General features: G+C 45.4%; 1 protein-coding gene and 1 long non-coding RNA gene across 2 annotated transcripts; one reads left to right on the top strand and one right to left on the bottom strand.

Moving 5' to 3' along the window:
• The first annotated feature begins 10,970 nt into the window (after nucleotides 1-10,970).
• Nucleotides 10,971-22,673, top strand: LOC144379148 (uncharacterized). Its single transcript, XR_013441509.1, has 3 exons — nucleotides 10,971-12,248; nucleotides 21,369-21,491; nucleotides 22,344-22,673. It is a non-coding gene; the product is annotated as an uncharacterized LOC144379148 (long non-coding RNA).
• Nucleotides 13,423-17,161, bottom strand: LOC144379147 (ubiquitin D-like). The gene is made up of 2 exons (XM_078055844.1): nucleotides 15,677-17,161; nucleotides 13,423-14,427 (listed from the first exon to the last, which is right to left on the bottom strand). Exons 1-2 carry the CDS (start codon nucleotides 15,893-15,895, stop codon nucleotides 13,957-13,959), a joined length of 690 nt encoding a protein of 229 aa, XP_077911970.1. The 5' UTR covers nucleotides 15,896-17,161; the 3' UTR covers nucleotides 13,423-13,956.
• Nucleotides 22,674-23,343: the final 670 nt, after the last annotated feature.

The raw sequence follows: 23,343 nt of genomic DNA on the forward strand, positions 1-23,343 counted from the left end.
CCTAATTTGTTGACATATAGTTTCTCATAATATGTTCTTAAAATTGTCTGTATTACCTTGGTGTTGGTTGTGATCTCTTCTTTCATTCAAGATTTTATTTATTTGGGTCCTTTCTCTTTTCTTCTGGATAAGTCTGGCCAGAGGTTTATCGATCTTATTAATTCTTTCAAAGAACTAGCTTCTAGCTTTGATGATCTGTCCTATTGTTCTGGTTCCTCTCTTATTGATTTCTGCTCTAATCTTTATTATTTCTCTTCTCCTCTAGGTTTAAGCTTTACTTGTTTTTCTTTCTCCAGCTCCTTTAGGTGTAAGGTTAGCTTGTCTATTTGATATTTTTCTATTTTTTTTTGAGAGAGGCTTGTATTGCAATGGACTTCCCTTTTAGGACCACATTTGCTGTATCCCATAGGTTTTTAAGTGATGTGCTTTCATTCTTATTAGTTTCCATGAATTTTTTAGATTCTTCTTTAATTTCCTGGTTGACCCATTCATTCTTTACTAGGATGCTCTTTAACCTCCAAGTGTTTGAGTTCCTTCTAAATTTCCTCTTGTGATTGAGTTCAAGTTTCAAAGCATTGTGGTCTGGAAGGATACAGGGAATAATCCCAATCTCTTGCTATCAGTTGAGACCTGATTTGTGACCCAGTATGTAGTCTATTCTGGAGAAAGTTCCTTGTGCACTTGAGAAGAATGAGTATTCTGTTGTTTTAGGGTGGAATGTTCTGTATGTATCTACAAAGTCCATCTGGTCTAGTATGCCATTCAAAGCCCTTGTTTCTTTTTGATCTTCTGCTTAAATGATCTGTCCATTGCTGTGAGTGGAGTTTTGAAGTCTCCAACTATTAATGTATTATTATCAATGCGTTCCTAAACTTTGGTTATTAATTCATTGATATAATTGGCTGCTTCCATGTTGGGGGCATAAATATTTATAATTGTTAGAACTTCTTTTTGGATAGACCCTTTAAGAATGATATAGTGTCCCTCTTCATCTCTTAATATAAACCAAACCAATAATACAAGCATTGCTACCCCAGCTTTCTCTTGAGGTCCATTAGCGGGGTAAAGTGTTGTCCACCCCCTCAGTTTCAGTCTGGAGGTGTCTTTAGGCCTAAAATGAATCTCTTGTAGGCAGCATATGGATGGGTCCTGCTTTTTTATCCAATCTGAAACCCTGTGTCTTTTCATGGGAGCATTCAGCCCATTTACATTCAGAGTAACTATTGAAAGATATGAATTTAGTGCCACTGCATTGCCTATAAAGTCCCTGTTTCTGTAGCTTGTCTCTCTTTCTTTCTGGTCTATGTTATTCTTGGGCTCTTTCTTTGCTTAAAGGATCCCCGTTGCAGGGCTGGCTTGGTGGGCTTGGTGGGCACATGTTCTTTCAGTCTCTGTCTGTCCTGGAAGTTCTTTATCCCCCTTCCATTCTGAATGACAGCCTTGCTGGATAAAGAATTCTTGGCTGCATGTTCTTCTCATTTAGTACCATGAATATGTCTTGCCAGAACTTTCTGGCTTGCCAGGTCTCTGTGGATAGGTCTGATGTTAGTCTGATGTTCCTCCATCTGTAGGTAAGGAGCTTCTTGTCTCAAGCTGCTCTCAGGATTCTCTCTTTCCCTCTAAAATTTGCAAGCCTCAGTATTATATGTCAGGGTGTTGATCTATTTTTTTTTTTTTTTTTTTGAGAGGAGTCCTCTCTGCCTCTTGGACATGAATGTGTGTTTCCTTCCCCAGATTAGGGAAGTTTTCAGCTATGATTTGCTTAACTATACCTCTGGCCTGCTCTCTTTCTCCACCCTCAGGCACCCCAATAATTCTTACATTGGTAGATTTCATGGCATCTTTATTTTCTCAAAGCCTTTCTTCATAGGCTGTTAGTCATTTTTCTCTCTTTTCTTCAACTTCCCCCCTTTCCATTAGCCTGTCTTCTAGATCACTTATTCTCTCTTCTGCCTCATTCACCCTAGCTGTTAGAGCATTCAATTTAGACTGCATCTCAGTTATAGCATTTTTACATTCGACCTGATTAGATCTCATTTCTGTACTAAGAGATTCTCTAGTGTCCTTTAGGTTTTTTACAATCCAAGCTAATAACTTTATAATTGTTATCCTGAATTCCATCTCTGACATCTTACTTATATCCATATCAAATAGATCTCTGGCAGAGATTACTACCTCTGCTACTTTCTTTTGTTGTGAATTCCTCCTTCTAGTCATTTTGCCCAGAGATGAATTGGTGAGCGAGTGAGCAGAATCAAAAATAACCACGACCTAAGCAAAATACACACCAGACAAATCCAAAACAGTCAGAAACCAAAACATAAAAGCAAAGCAAAACAAAACAGAAAAAGAAAAAAAGGGGGTGGGAGAGAATATAATTTCATAAGGTGGACAAAGCAGGGTGATCCACTTGTTCCTGAGTGGATATTGGTTTGTGTGTTAGAAGTCATTAAATCCCAAAATTGCAAAAAAAGCAAAACTTACATGTAAACAAAAATAAAATTGAATAGAATGAAAAAAGGCCAAAAATGAAGCATATATCTATAAAACGTAGATGTAAGAAATAAAAGTTAAAAGCAACATAAAAACAAAGAGTTGATAAAATAAGTAACTAGTTGAAATGGGAAAATAGAAAAAAAGAAATAGAAAATTTTAGACTGAAAGATAAATGAATCATGAGGAAAAAAACCCTGAAGTTCTATATACTATTTTCCCCTAGCACTGGAGTTTTACAGTCTTGTGGGATCTGTAAACTAGTGCACCTGTTCTTCCCATTGGTCTTCTGGGGGAGGGGCCTGCTGTGCTGTTTCTCAGGTGTCTTTGCCTGGGCAGAGTTGCACCACCCCTTGCCGGGGGGCTGGGCTCAGTGTAAGCTGGTCCTCTGTGTGGCTTTTCTTCCCTGAAAGCTTTCCACACCTCTTTAGATGATCAGAATTAAAATGGCCATGCCCCAATCTCCATCCCCAGAGCTGAAAGATCGCAGTCCCCCCTCTTCAGTAAGCCCTCTGGGACAAATAGTCTTCACTTTTGTGTGTGTCAAACTCTGCAGGAGTCTGCAGTACGTGCCCACAACAATCCTCATGGCGGGAGTCCAAAGGTCCTGAATCACTGCCCTTTGTAGTGCCCTGGAGCTGAAAGCAGTCACAGCTCCTGTGTGTACCTACTCCACCACTCCCAGGGGACAGCTAAGTGTCACCTTACTGTCCTCTATAGGGCCACTGCCCTGAGAGATGTTGTCTGGTCCTGGGTGTACCTTTTCCACCCCTCCCTGGAGATGGCAGATGGCCCATGCTTTCCTGTACTTTCAGGGTGCTCAGGCAAAAAGCAGTCACCCAATCAGCCTGGCTAGCAGTTTATGGTGACCAAGCTGAGAGTCCCCTCCTGGGCTCACTGACTGTAACCAGTTTTCTCACTCCGCTGCTTGGGCACTCTACTGGCTCAGGCACCCTCATTCCTTCTGTGACTCCTGGGATCCTGAGACCACACTGAACCACCTAGAGTTCTGCCCTTTTCATCCTCCTGAGCCCCTTTCAGGCATGGAAGTCTCTCCTTGGAGCAGATATCTAAGGGTTCTGATTTTGTCCTCTGGGGCTATATCACTTTCCTGTACATGGCTTAGGGAGGCTCCCTCCCCCCTCTGTCTATCTCTTCACAGATGACATGATACTTTATGTGAACCCAGTTACAGTCAGGAAGCCCAGGAGGAGGCTCTCAGCTCAGTTCACCATAAACTGTGAACCACAGGATGATCTGGTCACCACTCTCTGTATGGGGGTCCTGCAAAGGACATAAATGCAGTGACCCTCTGCCTTCCCCCAGGAGGGGCAACATGGGAACGCACACGATTGTGCAACAGTTCTCATGTGGTGGCCCTGCAAAGGACAGAAGCACAGAGACTTTCCACTTTCCCCCAGGAGGATTGGTATGGGTGCACACTGTAGGAGTCTCCAGTTTGGCACACACAAAAGTGAAGACCACTTCCCTGAGGGTTTTTTTTATGTTCAGTTAACCAGCATACAGTACATTGTAAGTTTTTGTTGTAGTGTTCAGTGATTCATTAGTTGCATATAACACCCAGTGCTCATCCCAACATGGTTTACTAAAGAAAGGTGACTGTGAACTTTCAGCTCCCGGGCTGGAGATCAGGCACATCCATTTTTATTTTCATCCTCCAAATAGGCAAGGAAAGCCTTCAGGGAACAAAAGCCACATAGAGCAACCAGAAGCAGCTCACTCTAAGCTTGGCCACCTGGCAAGGGACGGTGCACTCCGTCCAGACAAAGATACCTGATAATCAGCACAGCAGGACCCTCCCTGAGAAGACCAGCTGAAACAATAGGTGAACACCAAGTTAACAGAGCACACAAAACTGCAAATCTCCAGCAATAGGGGAAAATAGTATCTAGAATTCGAGGTTTTTTTCTCATGATCATTTATCTTTCAGTTTTAGTTTTTCCTTTTCTTCTTTCTTTTTTTTCTTTTTCAACTAGTTTCTTATTTTATCAACTCTTTCTTTTAAGTCATTTTTTAACTTTCATCTTTTACATTTATATTTAATAGATAAATTCTTCATTTTTGGCCTTTTTTCACTCTATTCAATTTTATTTTTATATATATATACATTTGCTTCCCTTACAATTTTGGAATTTAGTGTCTTCTAACATGCAGACCAAAATACATTCAGAACCAAGTGGATCATCCTGTTTTGATGACCTGGGAGATTATATCCCCCCCCCCTTTTTTTTTTTCTTTTTCTTTTCTTTTTTGGTTTCTGAACTCTTCGAATCTGTCTGGTGTATATTTTGCTTGCGTCATGGTTGATATTATTAATTTTGTTGTCTCATTCATCCATTCTTCTCTGGGCAAAATGACTAGAAGGAGGAATTCACAACAAAAGAAAGAACCAGAGGTAACACAATCAGCCACAGATCTAATCCATATGGATATAAGTAAAATGTCAGAGATGGAATTCAGGATAACAATTATAAAGTTACTAGCTGGGATTTTAAAAAGCATAAAAGACACTAGAGAATCTCTTAGTGCAGAAATGAAATCTAATCAGGCTGAAATAAAAAATGCTTTAACTGAGATGCAGTCTAAATTGGATGCTCTAACAGTTAAGGTGTATGAGGCAGAAGAGAGAGTACGTGACATAGAAGACAAGTTGGTGGAAAGGAGAGAAAAATGACAAACAGACCACAAGGGGAGGCTTTGAGAAATCAGCAATACCATAAAACAAAACAATAATAGAATTATTGGGGTCCCCAAGGAAGAAGGAAAAGAGAGTGGGCCAAAAGGTATATTTGAGCAAATCATAGCTGAGAACTTCTCAACTCTGAGGAAGGAAACAGACATTCAAGTTAAAGAGGTAGAGAAGACACCTTCCCAAATCAATAAAAATAGATCAACACCCCCATGTATAATAGTGAAGCTTGCAAATTTCAGAGATAAAGAGAAAATCCTGAAAGCAGCTCAAAACAAGGGGTTCTTAACCTACAAGGGTAGAAACATTAGGCTGTAGCCGACATATCCACAACCTCACTGGCCAGAAAGGGCTAGTGATATATTCAGGGTACTACATGAGAAAAACATGCAGCCAAGAATAGTTTATCCAGCAAGTCTGTCATCAGAATGGAAGGGGAGATAAAGAGCTTCCAGGACAAACAGAAACTAAAAGAATATGTGACCCTTAAACCAGCCCTGCAAGAAATATTAAAGGGTATTGTGTAAGCAAAGAGAGAGCTGAAGAGTCACACAGATGAGAAAGAAACAGAGACAATCTACAGAAAAAAAGGGATTTTAGAGGCAATATGATGGCATGAAATTCATATCTTTCAATAGTTATTCAGAATATAAATGGGCTAATTGCTCTAATCAAAAGACAAAGGGTATCACAATGGATAAAAAAAACAAAACTCATGAATATGCTGTCTACAAGAGACTCATTTTAGACCCAATGACACCTCCAGATTTAAAGTGAGGGTGGAGAACCATGTATCTTGCTAATTGACATCAAAAGAAAGCTGGGGTAGCAATACTTAGATCAGACAAATTAGATTTTAAACCAAAGACTGTAATAAGGGATGAAGAAGGACACTATATCATACTTAAAGGGTCTATCCAAAAGAAGATCAAAAAATTATAAATATTTGTCTCTTAACTTGGGAACAGCCAATTATATCAACCAATTAATAATCAAAGTGAAGAAACACATTAATAATAATAGAATAATAGTAGGGCTTCAACACCTCACTCACAGCAAAGGAGAGATAATCTAAGCAGCAGATCAACAAGGAAACAAGGGCTTTGAATGACAGACTGGACCAGATAACAAAAAGAAATAAAAGGCATTCAAATTGGCAAAACAAGTCAAACTCTCACTCTTCCCAGATGACAAGATACTTTATGTGGAAAACCCAAAAGACTCCACTCCAAAATTGCTAGAATTCATACAGCAATTCAGCAATGTGGCAGGATACAAAATCAATGCACAGAAATCAGTTGTTTTTCTATACACAAACAAGGAGGCTGAAGAAAGAGAAATTAAGGAATGGATCCCATTTACAATAGCACCAAAAATCATAAGATACCTCGGAATAAACCTAACCAAAGAGGTTAAGGATCTATACTCTAAAAACTACAGAACACTTATGAAAGAAATGGAGGAAGACACAAAGAGATGGAAAAATATTCCATGTTCATGGAGTAGAAGAATAAACATCATTAAAAGGTCTATGCTACCCAGAGCAATCTACACATTCAATGCCATTCCTATAGAAATACCACTGACAATTTTCACAGAGCTGGAACAAATAATCCTAAAATTTGTATGGAACCAGAAAAGCCCCAAATACCCAGAGAAATGTTGAAAAAGAAAACCAAAGCTGGGGGCATCACGTTGCCTGACTTCAATCTATATTACAAAGCTGTGATCATCAAGACAGCATGGTATTGGCACAAAAACAGACATATAGATCAATGGAACAGAATAGAGAGCCCAGAAATAGGCCCTCAATTCTATGGTCAACTAATCTTCGACAAAGCAGGAAAGAATATCCAATGGAAAAAAGACAGGCTCTTCAATAAATGGTGCTGGGAAAACTGGACAGCCACATGCAGAAGAATGAAACTGGACCATTTCCTTACACCACACACAAAAATAAACTCAAAATGGATGAAACACTTCAATGTGAGGCAGGAAGCCATCAAAATCCTATAGGAGAACACAGGCAGTAACCTCTCTGACCTCGGCTGCAACAACTTCTTTCAAGACAGGTCTCCAAAGGCAAGGGAAATAAAAGCAAAAATGAGCTATTGGGACTTCCTCAAGATAAAAAGCTTCTGCACAGCAAAGGAAGCAGTTAACAAAACTAAGAGGCAACCCACAGAATGAGAGAAGATATTTGCAAATGACATTACAGATAAAGGGCTGCTTTCCAAGATCTATAAATAACTTCTCAAACTCAAAACCCAAAAACACAAAGAATCCAGTCAAGAAATGGGCAGAAGACATGAACAGACATTTCTCCAAAGAAGACATACAAATGGCTAACAGACACATGAAAAATGCTCCACACCACTAGCCATCAGGGAAATCCAAATCAAAACCACAGTGAGATACCACTTTATACCAGTTAAAATGGCAAAATTAATAAGACAGGAAATAACAAGTGTTGGTGAGGATGTGGAGAAAGGGGAACCCTCTTACACTGTAGGTGGGAATGTAAGCTGGTACAGCCACTCTGGAAAACGGTATGGAGGTTCCTCAAAAAGTTAAAAATAGAGCTACCTTACAACCCAGCAATTGCACTACTGGGTATTTACCCCAAAGATACAAATGTAGTGAAAAGAAGGGGCATGTGCACCCCAATGTTCATAGCAACAATGCCCACAATAGCAAAACTATGGATGGAGCTGAGATGTCCTTCAACAGATGAATGGATAAAGAAGATGTGGTCCATATATACAATGGAATATGACTCAGCCATCAGAAAGAATGAATACCTACCATTTACATCGATGTGGATGGAACTGGAGGGTATTATGCTAAGTGAAATAAGTCAATCAGAGAAAGACAATTATCATATGGTTTCACTCATATGTGGAATATAGGAAACAGCACAGAGGACCATAAGGGAAGGGAGGGAAAAATAAAATAAGATGAAATCAGGGAGAAAAACCATGAGAGACTATTAACTCTAGGAAACAAACTGAAGGTTGCTGGTGGGAGGTGGCTGGGGGGATGGGGTAACTGGGTGATGGGCATGTGGTGTGATGAGCACTTGGTGTTATACCCAACTGATGAATTATTGAACTCTACTTCTGAAAATTATGATGTACTATATTTTGACTAATTGATTTAAATTAAAAAGAAATAAAAATGGATTCAAAAAGTGAAAAAAAATAAATTAAAAAAAAAAAAAAGAATTAGGACAGGCAGTCCTGGGAGAGGGGCTGAGCCAGGGACAAAGCAGAGGCAGCCACAAGAAGGGGTGGCGGCAAAAGCCGATGACAAGAGGGTCAGAACTGGATGACGTTGCCAGACCTCAAACCTCTCCCACAGACAAGGGCTGTCTGCCCCGTTTTCATACTGACCCTGAGAGTCACTGAGGTTATCCAGCTGCTCATGGTCGCTCATTCCCAGAAGGAAACCCTAAACCACTTAAATGCTAGGAGTACAAGTGATGGGGAGGAAGCCCGGTGCTGCCTCTGGTCTCCACACTGCCAGGGACACACCACCCTCAAGGGCCTTTCCCTCCAGAATGTTCCCCTCCTTGCCCTGGGGGACTCTTTTCTGGACAATTCCACACAGGTGCTAATTATGGGCGTGGCACATGGATTCCCCAGGGCCCCAACCTCTCTTCTCAATAACAGGGAAAGTGGATTCCCCCGCTTCCTCTCCAGGGAGCGGCTCATCATCAACATCCCTGCTCGACAACTGCTGTGCCCTCTGGAATCAGGAAGCCTATTTCTGCGGCCAGCAGCAGCTCCTGTGGACCTGCTACCAGCCCAAGACTCAAGTCCTTGCCTAGTCTAGACCCTGGTGCAGGGCTCTCCAGGAACAGACACGGCCCCTCTGCCCGAATCTCAGTGCTTCTCAGACTGGGCTGGCTTCTTTGCCAAAGACATTGTATTCGTTCCTCTGCTGACAAGCGAGGGGGCTCCCACCCCCGAGGGAAGGACCTGGCTCTGACCTCCGGCACCCATTCTCGAAATCAACAGTCCTGCCATTAGCTCTGTCTTTCACCCCTCCCACCGCCATTTCAAACTCTGAGCGTCCAGGGTAGAAACAACAGACCAACTGAAGGGCTGAATATCAGTGCCAGAGACTCGGACATGAAGGTAGGAAAATGGTCTTACAGATGCGGGGCATATTCTAGAATACCAAATGAGGTTTGGGGACACATCCTAGAATATTTTTACAACAGATTTGCCTTCTGGATGCTTCGGGGGAATTACGGGGGGACGTGTATGTGTATGTTGTGTCTGAGTAAGTATTTGGGAATGCGTGCCTCCATGGAGTACAGGTGCTGTTTGTGTGATTTTATTATTGTGTGCCTGTTTTCAGGGTTTGGCGTGTTTGGAGGGGAACTGTTCAGGGCTTGCCTGGCTGAGCGGGTGTGTGTCTACGTGATCACAGAATTAGAAAATTGGACTTTTTAGAACACCTCTAGCACCATTGGGCCATAAGCCTGAATGTCAGCTCTGGCCTGTGCTCATCTCCAGGATGACCCCAATGCTCTACGGTTATCTAGAGAGCAGGATCAGGATTTGTATGTACATTATCCTCCACAGCCTCTGGCATAGCAGAGCTGGCTTAAATATATATACATATATACAAAGCAAGGTTCTGGGAATTAGTGAGATTTGGGTTGAGATCCTGATAAGCATTTACAAACAGTGTGACCTTGGGCAAGTTATTTAACCTCAACTGCCCGCCTATCTTAGTCTTAAAATAGGAGTATTGCCTCACTTTCAGGTGACTAAAGACCAGAGTTAATAAATGAAAAAAGACATAAACTCACACACTGGTTCTGCCACTAACTGGTGTAGGAGCTCTCTGCAAACCTCCCCTGACGTGTGAAATAGGGATGATAAGACTGAGCATTTACTAAACACCTACTCTGTGCCAGGCAGGCACTGTTCCAAGAGCTTTACGTGCTTAACCCACTTAACCAATTCCACTTTCAAGTGAGGAAACTGAGCCACAGAGAGGTTAAGCCACATGCCCAGGGTTGTTCAGCTGGGAAATGGCAGCGCCAAGGCGAACTCACGCAGTCTGACGTCCCAACCCTTGTTCTTAGTCACACCATGAACACCTGTTCTGCTTAATGAGCATAAGCTGAACCATATAAGCATGATGTTCTCTGGGGGGAAAAGAGATTTTCCTGAAAAATAAAAAAATAAGGGATTATGATTTTTATTTTTTTTAAAGATTTTATTTATTTGACAGAGAGAGACACAGCGAGAGAGGGAACACAAGCAGGGGGAGCAGGAGAGGGAGAAGCAGGCTTCCCACTAAGCAGGGAGACCGATGTGGGGCTCAATCCCAGGACCCCGGGATCGTGACCTGAGCCGAAGGCAGACGCTTAACGACTGAGCCACCCAGGCACCCGGGGGGTTATGATTTTTAAACTCAGAATAGTGAATATGAAGTTTATCTGTTTCCTGATACCTGCCAGGAAAGGTGAAGTACCAAGATTTCGCTGTAATATTTAGTCATCACATCAACCATATGGTTTCTGTACCATTAGGAAATGTGACTCAGCATCACTCTTCCAGGGTAAAAGGCTTCTGTGTCGGGTCCCCTTTTCATTCAAATGACAAATATTCTTTTTGCAATGAGAGCTGGGGGATAATCCAGGAGCCCAGGAGGTTATCTAGTTCAGACGACTCCTTTTACACATGGAAACACAGAGGCAAAGGGAAATGCAGTTACTTCTCCATATCAAATAATCCACCTGGCCAAAGGCAGTTATGCTAGGTGGGACCCAGGGCTCCTGGCTTCTAGCTTGGTGTTCTGCCAGATGACTGTGGGTTTCAAGGCCCGTAGATCATGACCATCACACTAGGGAGAAGCAGGAGGGGCATGGACATTGGTGGCACCTAGAAGAGAGATTCCCCACAGATTGACACTCAGTATTCAGCTAATGGTTGTATTCACAGAAGTAGAGCCCCTGAAACAAAGAAGGTGATATAGTTCTAAGCTACCAAGTGTTGGTTCTACCAAGCCTAGGGTATTACACTTATTCTTAGGCACCACACACTTTAGAAGAAGGGGAGGGAAGCTCAGGGGGAAATCTGTCTTCAAATATCTGAAGGACTGTTCTATGGGAGGAAGATCAGATTTCTACTCTGGCCCCCAGGAGGACCCTCAGAACCCGGGAAGCAGCCGAAAAGGCACTGATTTGGAAAGGAAACAAGCCTGACCACAAGTCGCACAGGGCCACTCACTAGCTGTGACCTTGGGCAATCTCCCCTTTCCGAATCTAAGTTTGTTCTTCTACAAAGTGGAGCTTCTTTCTCCCCCAAAGAGCCTGCTAAATACCTCAGCTAAGCTATCCTAAGGTAGTGCTGGCTTCCCAAAGTCAGGGCTCAGGTCTGTAATGAGACAGCGCGGTGCGCTCCCATCCCGCCCCCTCGCTCCCGTGCGCCCCTCGCTCCATCCCGTTCCCCGCCCCCACGCCCCGGGCTCCCGGGCTCCCCTTCGCTTGCAGGGGTGAAGTCACCCTTCCGTCTGCGTCCTTGCAGACACTCGGAGTTTCCTCCCGCAGGCCGACCACAGCGCCGAGGAGCGCTTCCTCCCGCCGGGTTTCTCCGACCGGCCCGCGCTGCAGCCCGTCCTCTTCGCCCGCGTCCTGCTCTGCTCCCTCCTGACCCTGGCGGGCAGCTCGACCCTCATCCACGCACTGCTTCCTGGGCCACCGGCGCTGCCCTCCGCCGTCATCCTGGCCTCGTGTGGCGCCGTGGCCCGCGCCATCTGGGGCCTGCGGTCCCGGGCGGCCTCAGGACAGCGGTGGGCACGTGTGGGCCCCACCTGACCGCCGTCTGCCTCCCCTATGGCTCGGCCAGCGACACCTGCCTACAGCCCACGCGCCGCTCCGACCAGGGGCGGGGCAGGCTCGTTTCCTCTTCTACACCGTGGTCACCCCGGCCCCCAACCCGCTCATCTACACCGTCAGGAATGAGGAAGTGAAGGGGGCAGCCAGGAAGCTCCTGGGGAGTCTGCGGAGAGGGCAGGCTGGACGGTGAGTGCGGGGGTGGGGGAGGTAGGGAAGAAAGTGTTAGCCCAGGGCCCACGGAGGGGAGTGCCCATTGGGAAGGCAGTTAGCCTTAGCCTGCCCATTTCCGTGTGAGAATCTGCAAGATTTGTCCTCAGGGAGTCCAAGGTCCCTGGGGAGGTCCCACCCTCTGCTCAGGAAATGTTCCTGTGCTTGAGGGCAAATCCCTCTACCCTCCCTATGTACAGGTTCAGGGAGGGGGAAGTGGCCTTCGGGCTTTCTCTTAAGCTGATGAAGAGAGAAGGCATGATTTAGAGAGGACCTTCCCCATCCTCAGGGGGTACTGTGACCACTCCTGAAGAGTCCATATGCTGGTAAGATCATGTATGACAGGACAGTTAACGTTCACTCTCTCCCAGTCTGATGGCACACATCATGAAGACCCCATGGTGTCTAGCTTCAGGAGTCCCCCAAATTAACAGAGAAATCATGGACTCTACCCTGCAGCAGACCCCATCCAAAAAAAAGGAGCCACAGTTGCTCATCTCAGGAAATCAGTCCAACCTAATGCCCACCTAGCCAGGTCGCTAGTGCCACCAAGAGCACTGGACCCCAAAGTGTAACAAGGAACTCCCCTAAGTGGGGCTTGTGCTGGTTGGGTTAAGCTAGGGATCTCCTCTGCACAAGGTGGTTAAGAACAGAAGGGACTAGACATGTCTTAGATGGTGAGGGAAATGTGTTCCTGACCAGTCATGAGACCCAAGAGGGACAGTGAGACAGATGAGTGAGTAAGGGGAGGAAGATGGAGGAAGGGACCCAAGTTCCCCAGAGAGGAGCAGACACCAGGGGTGCAGGAGGCAGACAGGAAAGAGCTCTGTCAGCCAGAACCCGGGCAGAGCCTTGGGAGTCAACCAGAGACCAACCCAAAGCCCCCACCCAAATGATGCCCCCACCCCTAGAGAAGACCTGCTAGACCCTAACGCAGGCAGGACAGAGACTGCTCAACAACCACACCTCCCCCAAGGAGCCCCCACTGGAGAACAAAATCTCTGAGTCCCGAGGGAGGGTATCTTTCCAAGCCCACCATCATCCCCAGAAATAAGAACAGTTGAATTCAGTGTGGGGCATAGAGAATAAGATGGCACACCGTGCCAGGATTCATTTCATACCAAACAACTTTAAATAAGGACCGAGAAGGTAGTTTAGTTGAATTTCTAAAGTCTTTGTTAATTAGATTATAATCATACCAGAGAAATTAACTCACTTCAATATAAATCATTTCACTGTTCTCTATAAGCAGAAATTCAATTTGATTCAACATATTGAGTGACATTACAGATGAAATATATCGGTGTAAACACAGAAATTAGGGGAACATGGATCCCAATGTAAAACTTGCTATCTTGTTGGACAGAAGAAGAAATAGGAATTTTTCTAAAAATCAGAGGGAACCAGGAGAGGATTAAATTGCAAGCTGGCTTTGATGCTCTCTCTCCTGTGCCTTAAAATGTTATTTTCTGTTTTCAGTAATATACACAATCCAGCCACCTAATCAATTACGTTAGATCAAAAAATCATGGAGTTAGAAAGTTCTCTGCAGTCTTCCTCCCCACTTCACCCCTAATTTTCTCTATTTATCTTTCTCGTTAATTTGGGGAAATCATCAAAGGATGTGGGTGGATTAAGAGCTAACAGTAAGCTCTTTTGCTCCTAATATCACCCATTCCTGGCAGGCTCACCCCCCAATGCAGTGGGCTGTCAGGAAGAGTAAATTGCCCCCTCTGATGCCATAATCTGCCATGGTCTTCCCATCTTCCAGCCTCTTGCCGTTGCAAGTCACAATCTGTTTCTCAGGCATGATAGCGGTCTTGGTCTCTATCATCTGTTTCACCTGGGCCACTGAGCTGGACCTTCGCACCTGGAGGAGGTGCCGCTGCCCCTGATCACGTGACTCCACCAGAAACAAGGGCAGCTCCTCATCACTGGGCTTCACCACCTTTAGAGTGAGGTGGATGGTCGTCTCCTTGTCAATGCCGTAAGATGACAGCTTCCTTTGGGGCTTTAGAGTCTTGGAGCCCATCAAAAGGACCTGGTCTTGCACGGGAACCTTGGTCTTAGCCCGGACGTGTTCATTGATCTTCTTCACTCTGTCACTCACGTTAGCAGTGAAGGTCATTGATGTCCCTTCTTCAGAATAGACCTTCACCTGGACAATGAAGGCCAAGAGACCTCAAATCAAGGTGCCTGGAATGCCTGCCATCTTTTACACCACTGTCCCCTCCTTGCCCAGCCCCACCCTCCCTGCCTGCCTGGTCCTCCAGCTCCTTTACAAAAGTTGTGTCCCTCCCTTTCTTGGAACTTCTCTTTGGGAATTTCAAGCTTATAACACAGGAAAATCAGTCTTATTGCTTTACAACCATACCTCTCATTCATCCCAATGTCATTAGTGATTTCCCACGTTATTTGCCTGCCTCCTATCTGGATAAAGTTTGTCAAATGTCAAAAACTAAATACAATTACAAAGCATCCCAAATTATATACCAGACACTAAAAACAACTCCTAAAGAGAATTCCCAAGACTTGTCAGCCTCATGGGATGCTCACACACTGCTCTCCATGACTACTTTAGAAGGAAACCCTGGCCAGGACACATATTCTCTGTACTCCTGGTTTCTTTCTTAATGTCCCGTGGCCTTGTCATAACTCACACATTACAGTGACACTGTGTTCAGTGTGACTTGTTCCCCGGACTTCCTGTGTTTTTACATCTACCTATTGCAGAATATGATCTCCTCCTGTTGCTAGACCAGGGCCTCACTCACAGAAGGTAGGGCCAGATCTAAGTTTTCCTTCCATAGTCTGAAGCTGGGCAAGCTCACCTCCGTGTTGTCACTGGAAAGCCTGGGAGGACTTCCCTCATGCTCCATTCAAAACCATCTTCCCAGTTGGACATCACAGACATTTCCTCACTGGACCGATGCCCCTCCATGCTAAGGACCACTTTGATGCCAGCCCATCTATAGTGCCCATACTCTTTATAGGCTCATGTATCAGATCATTAACAGCTTAGAGTAAATGGGTTTTGTGTGCCTCTCTTTTGGGAGGAGAAGGAAGTTGAAGAGCCAAGGGACCTCTAATCAGAAGAAGGAAAAAGGGCTCCAGACAATATTCCCATAGTTTCAAATCCAGCCCTGTGATTACGAAGCCCACTCCCACTTCCCACCATCCTCCCCTAACAGTGGCCAGTTGGGTCTGACACGCAAGAGCATTCAGGAGCCAAATGAGCTGCTTGTATTCCCAGAATCTTCCTTCCGCTTCGGTAGCTATCAGAGCCTGTCTCATCCCCTGCAGGATGCCTTCCCAGCCACTCTGCCCCCACATCCCTCATAGACTCACTCCCCATCCCTTGGAGGTGCTTTTTCTCTCCCCATCCCCACTTTCAAGCCCCAACTTACACAGAGGCAGGAAGCACTGGATGCCATGTTTGCAATCAAGGGAGCAGACATAGGAGGCTGAGGAAAAGGACGTGCATCCGGCTTATATAAGAGCTGAGTTGGAAATCCCCTGCCTGAACCACTGTGCCTGTGCCCTTTGTTTTCATGATATCGTGAATTTTCTTTCACTTTCACTAGGGCAGAGTCAATAAAAAAAGAATACTCTCTGATCAAACACATTTCTCTGTTCAGAACTTCCCCAGTTAACAATCCACCACTCCCAGTCCTGTATTATGACTGCCCAGCCTGGGGCCCTGGGCCCTCACCCACTTCAAGACCTTTACTGTCTGATGGTCATCTCTTGCTGCTTTCAAGAACCTGCCCCATGCCATCACTCAGGGGCCTTCCTGAGAGCAAGGGTGCCCAGGAGAGGATGTAGGCGTCTGTGAGGAGTGATGTGACCGTGAGCAGCCTGTTCACACCAGCCGGGCAGATTAGGAGGTCCAGGAGAGGATGTAGGAGTATGTGAGGCATGATGTGACTGTGAGCAGACAGTTCACACCAGCCCGGCAGAGTGGGAGGCCCAGGAGAGGATGTAGGAGTCCATGAGGAGTGATGTGACCGTGAACAGCCTGTTCACACCAGCCCAGCAGAGTGGAAGGTCCAGGAGAGATGTAGGAGTCCATGAGGTGTGATGTGACCATGAGCAGACTGTTCACACCAGCCCGGCAGAGTGGGAGGTCCAGGAGAGGATGTAGGAGTCCGTGAGGAGTGATGTGACCGTGAACAGCCTGTTCACACCAGCCCGGTAGAGTGGGGGGCCCAGGAGAGGATGTAGGAGTACGTGAGGAGTGATGTGACCGTGAACAGCCTGTTCACACCAGCCCGGCAGAGTGGGAGGCCCAGGAGAGGATGTAGGAGTCCATGAGGAGTGATGTGACCATGAGCAGACTGTTCACACCAGCCCGGCAGAGTGGGAGATCCAGGAGAGGATGTAGGAGTCCATGAGGAGTGATGTGACCATGAGCAGACAGTTCACACCAGCCCAGCAGAGTGGGAGGCCCAGGAGAGGATATAGGAGTCCATGAGGAGTGATGTGACCATGAGCAGACAGTTCACACCAGCCCAGCAGAGTGGGAGGCCCAGGAGAGGATGTAGGAGTCCATGAGGAGTGATGTGACCGTGAGCAGACAGTTCACACCAGCCCGGCAGAGTGGGAGGCATGACTGGAGATCACACAGGATACACAGGCTGCTGTGAGAGGAGATGGGAGTTCAAGTCCCGGGGTGCCACTTGCTACCTTAAGTTGTGCAAGTCTGTTCAAGTCCTTAGATGTTTGTTTTCCGGTCTGAACATGAGATGATTGGAGGGAATTCAGAAAACAGCTTGTGAAATGGACCTTACATTCCCGTGTCTTGAGCTCTCTAGCACTGTCCCTATCCTGTCACAGAACCTGCAAACCAAATCTAGTACTTAGAACAATCCTAGCCCAACAATCAAGTGCTAAGCCCACCTTCGTGCAGCAGAACAGCACACATCGGCTCTCACACCACGGTGACTCTGCTTCCCACCTTGACTCCTGGACACTCCCTACTCCCGGTCCTCGCACACACACCCGTGATGCTCCTTCCTCCTTGGCTCTGGAGGTTTGGATCCGGACAAAAAAGGGAGGGCACAAGCTGTGTGCCCTCAGCGAGTTTACTTGGCTGCTCTGATCCTCCTAACATTCCAAAGGAATCACTGCCCTCTCCCAAACTCTCAGGACAGTGCCACAAAACACATTCTCAAAACAGCCTTTATGAAAGGTACTCCCAATTTTTTCAAAGTAAAAATCCCATAAAAATGTCATTATCATCTTTTTTGCTGTGTTCTTAGTGGCCATTTACTGTACCTTCAGCACTAATAGGTGTCAAATGATCCCATTTTACTGCAGGACTTTCCATCCTGGAGAACTTGGGTTTATAGAAGTGCCTATATAGAGTAATGGGATCCCAGAACCAATCCAGTATTTCAAAAAAAAAACTCAACATAAATCAGGTTCTTCTATTTGAAGCTCTTATTAGATAGCCATAAACTTGGAAAATTATTATTTAAATGTATTTTGTGGGGTAGACATACTTTTCAAGCACATAGGATGGGTATGAAGGGGGAAGAGTGCCTGATGGAACAGACTGGAGACAGTGGGCCCTGCCAGTCTCCCTTCAGATGCCTCTCTGGGTTCCTATCATGCCCTGTGTGCAGAAACCAAGATTGTGATCTTGGATCTGCAGGTGCAGCCCTGCATCCAGTGTCCAATAGGATCTGCGGATTCTGAAACATCACCAGTAACCGTGCAGAAAAGGTCTGATCAGGTGGAAGGTAGCAGGGAGCGAGCCCACAGCAGGAAGAAGAGAAGGGAAAGCCTCACAAGGCTCCTCACTTCCACATTTCACCTGTGCCCATTACCGTCTTAGACCTTTGCCTCATTTCTAGAAAGGGAAGCAGAGAGGAGGTGTCTAAAGCTGCTTAGCATTAAATCATTCTTCTCGTCCTTCCCCTTTTTGCCTTTCCTGCCTGGGCAGCCTACACCATCTTGGGGCAGAGGTCTCCTTTCTCAGGGGAGCAGGGAATCTCGAGAGAAGCTCCTGCAGGGAGAGCCCAGGAACCACATTTCTCAGGAATGGTGTCTGTCAGAGCTGTACCCCCAGCCCAGACCAGAGCTGCAGATCTGCAAGTCTAGCAGCTTCTGTGCACGATTCCTAGTTCCCTGCATATGCCTGGACATACAGCTCTCTGCCACCAGGTCAAAGAGCATGTGTGTCCTTCCAACTCTACCCACAGTGTCAGGGATTTATACAGATACAAGATGTAAGCTGTGCCTCCTCCAGGAAGCCTTCCCTAACTCCTGTCCTAGTCTGACTCATGTGCCCATCCTCTGTCCAATCATTCGCCTTCCACAAGCCCCTCAGGGCAAGTTTCTCCAGCAGGAAGATCATCTGCTTACTTGTCTATTCACCCCCATGAAACAGTGGAGATCTGGGGGGGTCATGATTGTGTCTTGATTAACTTGGGTCTCCAGCACTTCCCGGGCATGCTGTCTGGTACAGTAAATACTTAACTTTTACCAAATGCATGAATGAACTAAAAAAAAATAAATGAATCGGTAAGTGAATAACAAAAAATGGAAAATAACATTTGATGAGTACTCATCATATTTCAGGAACTGCACAAGATATTAGTAAAAGGCACCTGATGAACTGCTCTAGCTTTCTAATGAGGTAAATATTAGCATCTCCACTGAGAAGCAAGCAGTGGACTCACCCACAGTCACATTAGTAGTAGCTGTGAGCAAGTCTTCAAATGCAAATCTCTACTGCTGTCCGTCTACTACTCTCCCCCCAGTGGAAGGGAAAGGGGGAGGGCATGGCATGCATACTTTGCATCATCGGAAGGGTACACATCAGGGAAGGGGTACAGACAGACAAAGGAAATCAGAGCCTGCAAGGAGCCTTGTGAGGAATGAGCAAGGAGAGCTCCGGGCCCATAGTTGGTAGGAGCATCCCTGGGTGGGAGTCCCTGCCTAGACCACTGGGCAGCCGCCAGCAAAGAGCCGTGAGTGCAGCAGACAGAGCCTGGGGAGAAGGGCAGCGCTCCCAGGACTGGCAGGGTTAAGGTGCCACTGTCACACTCTCCTCAGCCATAGGGGATTTCCAGCATGCAGCTACTTCAAGGGCCCGCCTGGGACTTTCCCGGAATAACTAATTCAGGGGATTCCCCACCCAGACAGGATCTGGATTCTGAGAAACACTGTGCTTGCAAGGAATCAGAATAACAAACCTAGACATTGACCTCTCTCTTTTCCCTCCTCCCTTCCTCTGTGTAGTTCCCTTCCATGCCAAGGGGCAGGGCAAGGGCTGTCCCCGTGCCCTTCTGCTGAGTCACAGCTAGGATTTCGCCCAGGACCTGACCTCCTCCCTGCTTCCTAGCACACTGTCAATCTGACTTTTTTTTTCCCTCTGTGTCACAATAAATGTTTTCAGAGGCAGAAAGATCTCTTTCCATTTGCCCTTCGACAAATTCAGGGCACCAGCCAAGGTAAAAGGTCATGCTGATCTCACCAGGTCATAAAACAAATGTCTCAGATGCACACAAACCTCCCGGTGTGACTACCTCACTGATGGGCAGTCTTGGGCTGGTCACTGCCCTGCTGAAGCCTTCCTGGAGAAGAGGCCTCTCTCCTGTCTCTTTAATGGTGCCCAGGAAAGAGTTTGTAGAACTGCTTTGACATCTAGATTATCGCTTCAGAGATGTAAGCCAAACTCAGTCAAAAACCTACTGTGACTTTTCCTTTATTCATGATTGGGGAAAAAAACTCATGCACTCTCAAAGGACAATCTGAAAATACTTATAAATACAAGTCTTTATTTCTGGGTTTTTCCATTATGTTCCATTGATTTATATGTCTGTCCTTATGTCACTAGTACACAGTCTTTAATCCTCAAGTTTTATAATAAGTTTGGAAATCAGAGTATATAACTTCTCCATCTCTCTTTTTTTTTTTTTTAACAAATTTCTTTTGGCTACTTTCAGTCCTTTATATTCCCATATAAGTTTTAAGATTAGCTTGTTAATGTCTTTAAAAAAAAAGTCCTCCTTTTTTGGTAGATATTGTATACAGAGAGCAATTTGAGGAGAATATCCATTTTTAAAGTTTCTTCTAGAATTTTTATAGGTTAGCAGCTAGGTCTGTGATCCCTTTTGAATTAGTATTTGTGTATGGTGTGAGGTAAGGAGGTCCAGATGAAAATACTTGTGTGTGTGTGTGCACACACATGTGTATCTGATTGTCCCAGGACAATTTTCAAAAAGACGATCTTTTCCTCACTGAATTGCCTTGGTTGCTTTTACGATTTATGAAGAGTACTATGCTTTATATAGTCTCCTTGATCTTGTTTTCTTCACTCAGCAGATTTCTGGCATATTTGTCCATACTGTTGCTCACAAGTATAATCTACCCATTTTCACTGCTCCAAGTGTTCTATGAGATTTATCTGTTTCTGTACGCTGAAAGGTATTTGGGTTGTTTAGTCTGGCACATCCATTTTTAGGTTTCATAGCTAAGTCTGATGGCAGTGTGTGAAAGCTGGCTGAACCAACACACTGGAAGGTGCGGGATGGCATACGGCCGGGACCACCCAGGACCGAACCAGTCTGACTCTTCTACTTCCCATGCAAATTATTTACCCTCCCTGAAGCTTAGTACTTTCTTCTGTAAGTTGGCGGTTTCACTCAGGATTAGGCTGTGCTACCATTAACAAACGTGAAAATACATGGCTTTACAAGGCCAGCAGTATATTTCACTCCACGTCAAAACCCATAGGTAGACGATTCAGAGTCAGTATGGTAGTTCTCCCCCAAAAAAACACTCAGGGCCATGCTCCTTGGAACTCTGCTATTCTTAGGATACAGCCTACATGGTTACGGTCCAAATGGTCATCAGCACTCGTGCTCTGCTCTCATCTATGCATTGAGTGGATCCATCATGAACCAAGGTCAGTTTCTTTTCATTCCGTCATTGTGTCATAAGGCACACCTCCCTCCAAGGCAGATTAAAGGTAGTTACAAACTCTAGGACAATCCTCCCATCAAGGGAGTCCATTTCCATTCCTCTCGAGTCTAGGTTTGGCTATGACTGTGTTATGAGAACTGGCTGTCCCACCCTGGTCTCTTACAGCCCTGAGTCACCATGTAAGAAGTTTGACTACCATGTCTGAGGCACCATGTGGAGAGGTCCTAAGAGAACAGGTGGATGGAAAGCAATCCAGAAGAACCGAGACTTATGATTGAACAAACCAAGGTACTAAGCATAGGAATAAAGCTTTCTTTGATGCTCTAGAGCAGTCCATTTACCGGTTGCACCCCTCCAAGTGATCCCATCTGATGCTACATGGAACAAAAGAAACACCAGCCAAACTTTCCCTGTGTCTGGCTCACAACATTATGAGCTACCATTAAATAGTTGTTGGCTTAAGTCACCAATTTTGGGGACAATTGGTTATGCAGCAGTAGATAACTTGGAACGCCCCCAGTGCAGCCACCGGTGTGAGTAAAGGGAGAGGTAGAAGCAAGAATGTGGATGGCGTGGAGAGCTGAACCACTTGCTCATAGGCCTTGTGCAGCACTCGGTTCTGCTCATTCTTGATCTGGGACATAGTATTTCTATCTTACGGTAATTAAAGCTGTAACTCCTGACCTTATCCCTTGACTGGTTTGATAGAACCCAGCTCATGATGGGCAGTTCCCGATAACCCCATGGACATTTGATGTCCCATGTCAGGAGCCCTGTCTCTACTAAAGCCCAGTAGCGAGGCAGGAGCTATCCCCTAATAGGATACGCTTCTTTGCAGTAGATAGCATGGCTTGATCAGGAACCCAGGGGTTTGTGTTGTGACTCTCCTTTGGGGGCTTACCAGCAGGAACACCACTCTGAATCTTTTCCCACCACGGTGACCTCTACAGCCGGAGGGTCTGTTGGATGTGGTGGAGCTACTACGGAGCCCTGTTCTGTTCTGGGCTCCAGCCAATCACTGGAAATGGTCTCATAAATGTAAACATGTTGCCTCTAGAATAAAAGGATGACCAGGCATTAGTGGTGTTACCATTAACTGTGTTAAATATGACAAGGAATAATCTGTCCTTTACTTTACAGGGATGACCTGGCATGCTCCAGACCACTGGCCCTCTAGAAACTTCAGGGATGTGGAGGGCCTTGAATCTTCATAGGGTTTCTCTCCCACTCTTGGGAGTACATTTGTTGTACCAATACGACCAACATATTCACCAATTCTGGCTCATCCTGCTCGAATAATTATATGTCATCAATATGATGGAACCGAGTGAGGTTTTGTGGAATGTCCAGAAGGGCCATGTCCAGGGGCTGCTGGAGCTGCCTCATATTGTCTCATGAGAGCTGTTAGATTTTCAGGCATTTTGCAAACCAGTTGTTAAAACAGTCATTATTAAAAATAAGTCATTATAGGGGCGCCTGGGTGGCTCATTCGTGAAGCATCTGCCTTCGGCTCAGGTCATGATCCCGGGGTCCTGGGGTCAAGCCCCACAGTGGGCTCCCTGCTCCGCGGGAAGCCTGCTTCTCCCTCTCCCACTCCCCCTGCTTGTGTTCCCTCTCTCGCTGTGTCTCTCTCTGTCAAATAAATAAATAAAATCTTTAAAAAAAAAAAAAAACTCTTGAAAATATAGGGATAGAGGGAACATACCTCAATAACTTAAAAGCCATCTATGAAAAGCCCACAGCGAATATCATCCTCAATGGGGAAAAAATGAGAGCTTTTCCCTTAGGGTCAGGAACACGACAGAGATGCCCACTCTCCACTATTGTTCAACATAGTACCAGAAGTCCTAGCCTCAGCAATCAGACAACAAAAAGAAATAAAAGGCATTCAAATTGGCAAAGAAGAAGTGAAACACTCTCTTTGCAGATGACATGATCCTTTATGTGGAAAACCCAGAAGACTCCACCCCCAAATTACTAGAGCTCATACAGCAATTCAGTAATGTGGCAGGATACAAACTCAATGCACAGAAATCAGTTGCTTTTCTATACACTAACAATGTAACCGTAGAAAGGGAAATGCTAATGAGATACTTAGAAGTCATTAAATCCCAAAATTGCAAAAAAAGCAAAACTTACA

Source organism: Halichoerus grypus, chromosome 9, assembly GCF_964656455.1.
Source record: "Halichoerus grypus chromosome 9, mHalGry1.hap1.1, whole genome shotgun sequence".
Taxonomy (NCBI): domain Eukaryota; kingdom Metazoa; phylum Chordata; class Mammalia; order Carnivora; family Phocidae; genus Halichoerus; species Halichoerus grypus.

Coding starts and splice junctions, on each gene's coding strand:
- LOC144379147 (XM_078055844.1), bottom strand. CDS start 15,895: ATGTGTTTGATCAGAGAGTATTCTTTTTTTATTGACTCTGCCCTAGTG. Junction 14,428..15,676: donor CCAGTGCTTCCTGCCTCTGT/GTAAGTTGGGGC, acceptor TTCATTGTCCAG/GTGAAGGTCTATTCTGAAGA.